The sequence below is a fragment of the Melanostigma gelatinosum genome, assembly GCF_949748355.1.
Source record: "Melanostigma gelatinosum genome assembly, chromosome: 10".
Classification (NCBI taxonomy): Eukaryota; Metazoa; Chordata; class Actinopteri; order Perciformes; family Zoarcidae; genus Melanostigma; species Melanostigma gelatinosum.
The window spans coordinates 9,676,568-9,685,839 of record NC_136643.1 but is presented as its reverse complement, the minus strand read 5'-3'; the positions used below and the strand labels follow the sequence as shown (position 1 = coordinate 9,685,839).

General features: G+C 46.5%; 1 protein-coding gene across 1 annotated transcript in view; it reads right to left on the bottom strand.

The window, feature by feature from the left end:
* LOC306783758 (tomoregulin-2-like) overlaps positions 1 to 5,715 on the bottom strand; it is a 116,117-nt gene extending 110,402 nt beyond the window's left edge. The window contains exon 1 of the mRNA XM_079277547.1: positions 4,957 to 5,715. Within this exon, the coding sequence (XP_079133673.1) occupies positions 4,957 to 5,155 (199 nt within the window). The 5' untranslated portion in view covers positions 5,156 to 5,715. The remainder of the gene's footprint in view (positions 1 to 4,956) is intronic.
* Positions 5,716 to 9,272: the final 3,557 nt, after the last annotated feature.

Here is a 9,272-nt window from a genome sequence, read left to right as displayed (position 1 = left end):
AATGAAAGAAAATAGATGTTTTCGTTGCAAAGATGAGGATTTGGGGCATTCTGGGATATCAAACACGGGCATGTTTTGTGGCATATTTTGCGGAAGCAAGCCGTACGAATGGAAGGGGAGAGGATCGCGGACGCCGGTGGTCGCCGGCGACCATATCGGAGCTGAAAAGGTTAATGTAGCACCAGGTAAAATAGCGTGGTAACAAGACTCCCATCACCACATTGCCAGTTTATTAAGATTTGACTCGTTGGTTTGAAAACCAACTTAATACAACTCCTTTTTTTGGTTTTAAGGCTCACGGCTTCACTGTTTTAGTTCAGTCTCAGCACTCTCATCAGCGTTGTTTCCAGCAGCAGAAGAAAGCTTTGATAAACCGAATGACACATTTTGCAACTAACTAGTGGACATAGCGGAACATTTAGCAGCTGAAGAGACAGATGTTTCCCTTAGGAATATGTTGAGACCAAAACAGAGATAAAGACAGGGAATATTGAACTTGTATTTGCCAGGTAAAGCTAGTTTCTGCTGCCCCTGAGTAGCCAAGAAATAAGTTAATATAGGTTTAATCCTGCTATTTATCAGTCTCAAAGGTTTTGTATTAGTAATGTAAAATGGTAAAATCATAAATGGACTGCATGTAGCGCCTTTCTACCTTACAGGACAGAGGCAATTTGGTTCTCATTCACCCATTGACACCAACACTGGCTGGGCTGCCATCGCGAGCATGCTGTTCTCATATCAAACATGAAAAAAGTAATCCACTGTAATCCGTATACATCCTACGAAATGAATTTGTAGTAATCCACGTAAAAGTTAACCAGGAAGTAATAAGAGCATAGGAAAGAGATTGTGGTGGAAGGACCTGCCAAAAAGACCAGACATTCACCCAGGAGGCCGTTTGTGGTCCGTGTGAAACCAGAGGTCAACATTGATTTATTTGTCACGTAACTGCCGTACTTTAGTAACGCCACTTCTGTAGTTATCTTAACCCAAACCACAACCTGTTCCTACACATAAGTAGATTTGTTGACCCCTGTGAATACGGAAGTTGCATTTAATCTCTATGATAGATTCTGCATTCACATCTATGTACAATCTGTATGCAACAGGACCATGTGAAGCGTTCTAGTTTACGTTTGTAGTCTGAGTAGTAGTGACTAATCATGTTCAAAAAAGGCGGAACGCACTGGCCAAAATGTAATCTGGGAACCCACCGGCTATCGTCTGACGATGATTTTGATTTTTATTGGTTAAAAATTAGGTTGTAAACTGGCTGCTTGTGAAACAATCCGGTCGCACACTTCATCTCTCAACTCCAACTCTGATCTTGCGTCTTACGTTGCTATTCTGACTGAAAACAATAAAAAAAAAACAGAAAAGGAAATTTTGACCGGGATATCCGCTGGCTGCACCGGATTCCAGGAAATATAACCGCTTGCCGCCAGAAAATGCACAAAGAAATGGGGAATAGCTTTTCGTAGGATATCATACAAACCATATATGAGGATACAACGTCAGGAGCCACTTGGGGTTCAGTGTCTTGCTCAAGGACATGCGGAGGGATTGTACCGTCAACTTTGTGATTGGAGAACAAGCCGCTCCACCTCCTGAGCAACAGCAACACTATAAAGCCACGTTATACCCCCCCCTCCCAAGCGTAAGGTATTTCTTTATCAAAATTGTCATCCTACAGCCTGAAAAGTAGCACATCTTACTTGTTAATTTATGATGTAGCAGTTGTAGGAGGTATGAAGGTATGAGGTAATCCTTTCCTGTCTCCAAATAATTTGAACGCACCTACCGAGATACAATCTGCCCTTTTTTCACACTGGTCCCAGTAGAAAAGCACAGGTGTTACTGAATATCTGGTTACTGAGTATCCAAAGTAAATGACAGTGTGACAGTAAGCCAGCATGCACAACACCTGAAACTGAAGCAGCTACATGGAAGTCAGCCCTCATTAATTTGATTTGTGTCAACATGTCTTCAGTGAAAAGGGGCTAAAAGCTGATAAAAGTTAATTTACTCAAAGAATTCTCAAATGAACACTTTTACATCACTGACAACATGCTGGCGACAAAAACATTTCACAGTTCTGTGATCCTTTTTTTTTAAGCTTTGCAGAGTTTTACTTTGACACTTTCCCATGCACAAATGTGCGTTCCTGTTACAGTTCCAATGTTATATGACGCCTATATCCAACACATTCTCACTCCCAACCCGTCAATTAGTAACTCCCGGTCGTCAGCTCCAGCGTCAAGTTTCCACTAGTTATATGCACGGTGTCTTCTCATAATAAACTTCCATCTGCACAGGCAGTGAGGTTTAGGTCAACAAAACCACTTGGTTCGGTTTAGGAAAAAGAGCACGTTGACGTTAACTTGACTCACCTGCTGCGGGTGAACGAAAGAGTCACGTGACTAGCAACACACTTGAGTCACATAATTAGCAACACACAAAAAAAACATCACAAGTGGGTTTACGTTGGAGTTAGTTGAAAGCGCGTTGCGTCGGTATAAGACGCCGAGGGGCACCGACCAAGTGTCTGTATTTGACGAGTTGGGAGCGAGATATTAAGGCTAGTGCATCTTCACACACTACAGTACATGTATCCCAATGACGCACTGGGTTACACCACAGGCAATCTCAAGACCAAGTCTATCTCTGCCCTCACAATAGAACAAAGACCAACTCAGTGTCAAGACCATTTAGGGATCCTCTGTTCTGCCTGAGAGAAGCCTTCGATGGCAGTTGTTCGTGGCCAACCACAGATGCAAACCAAACAGAATGACAGCCTTTGTTTTTTTTTCCTCCCCTGTGTTACTGCACGGAACAGAATCTCATTCAGCACTGGTTCAAAGGCAGCACAGCTGAATCTACCCTATTCCCATTTTTTTCACACTAGTGCCCGTAATTATCTGTGTCTTAGCACTGACGTGACACTGAACTCATCACCAAACTGTTTTTTTCAGCCTGCCTTATTCTCCCCGGAGCTGAAAACGGTCATACATAGTGCTGTTGTTAAAGTGCATGATGTCCAGGAAGGGAGTGGATAATGAAGCCCTGTGCAATTACTGCCCGTTTTGTTTTTTTTGTATTATTATGATCATTAGTGAAAGAGCTTTATCTTTTTCACGATGGATCACGTGTCACTTTTTCCGTCCTATTAATTGTAATTGATGCTGGGTGCAAGAGTGTATGCTTTATTCTCAGGAGAATATATATACAGTATATGCACTTAAGCCTCCTCAAGGCGTGTTGGATAAAAGCCTTGAAACACATATGAGAGTGTGTCAGGAAGTAGGGAGGTGGGCAAGTGTGCATTTGGACAGGATGTGTACCATTATCGGTCGTCACGGGCAAATCATCATCACCACCACCAACAGCAGTGCAAAATGAGCCTCCAATATAAAACAATACAGTGTGGAGAATCTCAATACACAGACTAGGGTGAACCACTGCTCAGGACAATATATTTTTTAAGAAAAGGTAATCTAATTCATCACTGGATTCTGGGGGGAAAACTGTGCCTCTTAAACTAAAGAACAAAAAAACAACGCAATATGAGAGACTCCAAAGCTTCATTTTTAAATAATTTAAATGTCAAAGATGCTTACAATGATAACAGCAATCTTCAAAATGTTACAAATCAGCATCATGATAACAACATTTCTCGATTGTGTTTGAATAATGCATATCTTAATTAGCCTACTATCACGATCAAATTCATTAAAAAAAACTTGAATATCCAAATGAGGTCCCTGTATCTTCTGACTGAGAATTTTATCTGACTGTAAATGTAGATATGATTTCAAATCTCCGGCCAGCGATCCTGTCACAGACTATCCCAATGACGTGTGTTATCATATAAATACCCCCCCCCCCCCCCCCCCTCTCTTCATATCAACATCCAAGTAGTCAGGCTGCGAACGGCCGGTGGACTCCGTATTGATGCGCGGCTGTTATGAGCTATTATATCAATACTGCCACTGCCCGTGAGTGTGTGGAATCGGCTCGGAGCTATTTTAAGGGTTCAGACTTGGACAGGCGACAGGGGAAATATATGGCGGGACAGTCGGCTGATTTACAAAGGGGAGGCGAGGCGCTGTGCTCTGCAGCCCGTCCGCTTCTTTTCTTTTCTGTCCTTTTTTATCGCGTTGGGCAAACCCGTGGAGAGAAAACAAGTTTACAGCTCGGTGGCCTATAAAAAGGAAACGACTGCACTCGTATTTAAAGTGACACTTGATGAAACGATGCCAAGAATGCGTCGATTGAACTCGATTCATCATGTTCTCGGTGAGATTTATTCCCAGAAATGTGTGAGTGGGGGGGATTAAACAGCAACTCAAACTGAGCTGCAAACATGAAGTTACACGGCGACTACATGAAGTGGCCGATTTGGACTTCACGTAACAGTGTTGATATTATTCTTATTATTGTGACGCACGCGTCGCGTAATTCTGGCGACGATTCTTCCCGAAGCCTTCTCTCCGCTCTGCTTCCCGTTAAAACGATCAGCCGCTGCTTTCACTTTGCCTCCTCGGATCGACATCATTGATCCCCCTTTCTTTTTATTTTTTTCCCCCCTGCCAGGTGATTTATTTTTTCTGACATGATCGGCGGTGAATGCCTCGCTGTCGCTCCCAGGCAAACTCTATGCAAGGCTAAATGCACATCAAGCAACCCCCCCCCCCACCCCCCCCCAAAAAACCCAACAACTCTGCATCCTCTCATCGCGGGGCTTTGCGGTGTTACGAATCTGCAGCTATGCTCCACAGAACCATGGTTTGCTGGATGCAAACACACACACACAGCCACAATAATGAGAGCGAGTCTCTTCTAAACTTTGACTCTGTCCTCTATAATGAAACTGCGTGCTGGTCTACGGGTCGTGCATGCTGCACATCGGACACCTAGGTGAAGCACAAACTCCTTTCAAATGGAAGTGACTCTCACCGGAGCAGTTCCAGCCGGTTGGCGTCTGGCAGTCGCTGAGGGACGAGGGGAAGGCGCGCAGCTGCTCCACAGGTAAAGTGGCGAGGAACGAGACGAGGGTGATCCTGAGCCAGCCTCCCGCCGTCCCGCCCCGCTGGCGCAGCCGCTGGGGCTCCTCGAGCGGTGCCCGCGCCGCCGCCGCCGCCGCGGAGGGACCCATGTCTCACTGGCCCCGACAGCACGGGCGAGGTGGGGAAGAGACGCAGACTCGCACCGACAACTCCAATCCCGGCAGGTACAGCGGCGCGCCTAGAGACCGCGAGCGGACCATTTTCCGTGCGACACCGCGCGCCCCATGTAGTAGTGCCCTGGTGGTAGTCTGACCAAAAAAATTGGGTTCCGCCCGATCCAGGGGAGGCTGCCGCAATAAGAGGAGGACCTGGTGGGTGGTGGAGGGGGGAAGGAGGGTGTGCGGGGGGGTACGGGTGAACTGCCGAGGGCTGGTGAGCAATGGAGGAGGTATAGTGTGCGGGATGGAGGCGGGTGGAAAAAGTTAGCCAGGCGGGCAAGACGACTTGCGAGAAGGGAAGGATGCCCGAGGATGAGGAGAAGGGGAAGAAATATGAGAAAGAAAAGAAAAAAGAGGGAGGGGGGGTGATCCGAAAAAACTGTGAAACCGAGAGGATGGAGCCAGAGTATCCCACGGACAGCAGTGTGTGGAGGCGACGATTGTTGTGTGATAGTATCCACGGGTGAAACGAGCAGCTCTCCGGCACGAGCGCAGCGGTCCTCCCGTTTACTTTGTAGACTATGTGCGGTGCGTTCAAAGTCGCAGCGAGTTGGTGCCTCCCTCTCTGTCTCTCTCGCTCTCTCTCTCTCTCTCCCCCTTATGTCCAGCTCTATCTCTCTCTCTCTCTCTCACCAGCAGCTGGTTGCTACAGTGGTTATGATCACATGGAGTGTGATGCGAAGGAGGGAGGGTGGTGCTCCTCCAGTAATAATTGGAATATCTTACTGGTGGAGGCAAAAGAGAGGGAGAGAATGAGAGAGATAGGGTAAGTAAAAAGAAGATGGAAAAAAGCAACAGAAGAAAGTCAGAGTGCTCCAGGTGTAACCCTATCAGTTGGTGGGGCCTACACCATGGATATGACTAAAAGGGCGATGATGCACTGCCTTTATAATTGGCCGGGAGCATTTTTTTTAAAGTCTGCGGGAATCGATTCGTCCAGCCTGGCTTCGGATAATTGCTCCGCTTTGAAACGACACGGACGCTATTCCTGGGTCTCTGCCTCCAGGCAATCCAGAGAGACCTCAATATTATTCATATTTCGGACATAACCTACTGCTTTCACGCGGGGCAGGATGTGGCTAGTAATTGACACGCTTTCGGCCATGAAAGCCCGACAAAGTGTCACCCTCTTTGAACCAAGGAAATTGGAAGCCATGCGCAAAGGGGCTGCTGTTGGTGCCTGTCACGACTATTAAGATACTTGACCTCATGACTATAAGGAGGCAGCGCTACAGCTGCCTGTAAACAAATAAGCCTTTTTTATTGCCTTTCACTGAATTAAAGCTCATTACTTGGGGATATCCACCGTTTGTCTCCGCCGAGGGGGTTCGTGATACACGTGTTCCATCAGCTGCAGCAACAGCAACAAGATGCATGTAATCACACACACCTGCACGCTAGAGGTCTTCTGTGGCATCACAATGAAGAAAACAATATGGATTTGTTCTCACACACACACACACAGAGGGAGGTGGATGGGACCCAGAGGTTCACTAGGACAGTGATTCTTTCAGTTTTGCACCTGTGGGCCGCGGGACCGCATAGGTTATCAATTGAAGACACCAGAGATATTACTGTTATCTATGAGACGCTCAGTTACAATATAGCTTCCCACCACCTGGTGGCGGTAATGCGTCAGTCAGTTGTTTAACAAGCTGCAATAAGCACAAGAAGACACTCAGCTAGCCGCTAGCCTGTAGCGAAAGTTATGGATAAGTTATTAAAAAGAAAAAATGAAGACGACAGTGGTCCATTTGGGTCTCCAAATATCCTTTTAGAGCTCCGCCTGGATCTCTTCATGGAAGAAACTCTGTAGAATGGTCATACTTTGTCCAATCTTCTTCAAATGTGAGGCAGTTGTTCACTGATAGTGTAGTTACAGCCCTATACTGTCATTCACCTGAAAAATACAGCCGCAGTTATTTATACTGAAAGATACATTTTTATTTTATGCGGACAAAAATCTTCAATTTCTACTGACTCCAAAGGCCCACTGCTCTGTTTCTGTATGACCTACAGGTTTCCTGACACTTGTGATGCATATAGTCAGAGTGATTCAGAAGCTACAGCCATTTTAGTGAGGTCAATTAGTTAAAGTGTTAATATTTGATTGGGCCCCGGGACACTTTGTACTTGAAAAGTTGGGCCCCAGGGGTGCGCGAGCTGCCTCTAGGGGGTGCGCGAGAGGAAAAATGTAATGGCGGTGCAGTCCTGTCTCCTAAAAATTACGTTCCCCCAAAACTAAAATGCATTCTCAATTACGTTTTACCACGAATGTATTTTCTCTCTGATTACGTTTGTGTTTGACGTACAAATACGTTTCTCATCAACATATCTTTGCCATACTCTAGTCTTTATTATTTTTCTGTGATCTGCCTCGCCTCTGCCCCGCCACCCACGAGTTGTTGACCCGCGGCCTGTTCCGAGGGCTGACAGACCTGACGATCGGGTGCCTCGCGGCGGGGGCGGCTGGAGACCTCACGTCCCAGCGCCAATGGGTGAGCCCCGCCACTCGGAACCATAAAACTAAGTCCCGGATTTCACCCGGGGGACATTCTGGAGGTATTGTGACCGGGTGATGTGCCTCGTTGCTGGGGAGGTATGAGCCGAGAGTGGCGGGGTGTTATGGAGGTATATATTACAACTCGGTGTTGTTCCCGTGCGTGGATGAGCGCATTTCTGCCGGAGACAGGCGGCGTGTTGTGGTAGTATTCTGACCGCGTAATAGGGAGAAGGAGAGGCGGTGGTGGAGAGGGAAAAATGTTAAAGAGATGGTGGAATGTATGATTGGAGAGAGAGAAGCGAAAAAGTTGGACGTGATCCCGGTGTCCAACAACAACGCATCGATGCTTTGTTCAAGACATCCTGGCTACATTAGTCGGTCGCGTGAAGAAGAGTGAGTTTTACTCTCTGCAAGTAGACGAGCCTACAGATGTGGCCAATCTGTCCAATCGTCCGTTACCTTTTCGAAGGCACGGTGCAGGAAGAGTTTTTGTGTTTTTTATCTTGTAAACAAACGCCACTCGCGAGCAAACTGTTCTCTCATTAGTCCAATTTTTATGCGGCTCTGTTGCTTTTTTTTTTTAAGGTGTGTGTGTGTGGGGGGGGGGGGATTGGGGGTGCGTGAACCCGGTCGGGATGTAGAAGGGGGTGCGTGGCCTAAAAAGTTTGGGAACCGCTGATTTATATCATACATCATTTATATAGTTTATATTTGATGATCAATGTGTTTTCTTGCCAGACGGCAAAACTGTCGCTGAGGACCGCGAGCCGACTGAGGAGCTCCACAGCTCGACGCGTCCCGTGTTTGCACGAGCCGTCCCACCGAAAGTGTGAACCTGGCGATACAGGAGGTGAGACTACATTTGACTATGGAACGCCTGGTAAATGCTGAGGTTGCTTATGAGTGCGCGGGATGTTTAATGACTGATTTTTAATTTTTGTCCACTTGGGGGCAGCGGATGCAAGCTGTAAACACAACACTGACATATTATCGCCTTTTCTACGTCGGTATTGCAAACTCATGACTGGCTTTTTTACTCATCCAGCAGATACGCACATTCATTCATGAGTGGCGTTTGTGGATAGCTGATGAATGTCAGTCTCTACCAACTCCTGAGATAAAATATCTCGCAGAAAGTTTAACTGGTTAGATCTGTTTTCCACTAGCCGCCAGCTTATCTCAGAGCGGTGCTCTCTGGCTGTATTGGGTTGTAGCTGCCGCGGCAGTGGGTCTATCACATGTCGCATTAAACTTGAAGAACACATGCGTTGATGGGCTGCCAGTGTTGTAAGTGGGCATTGTGCTAAGATTTTAATTCATCAAGATCAAAAATATTAATGTAGTGGGTACAAATACTGGCGGGTGAGCTGCAGGCCAGATGTTGGAGCAGACAGGCCATTTATCAAAGAGTTGGTGGTTTAATCACCAGCTTCCTTGAGAAAGACACTGAACCCAAAACCTCTCCCAGTGTGCATGTATGTGTGAGTAGAAACAAAAGCATCTACCAGACGAATGTAATGTTTAAATTGATCCCAAAACAAAGAC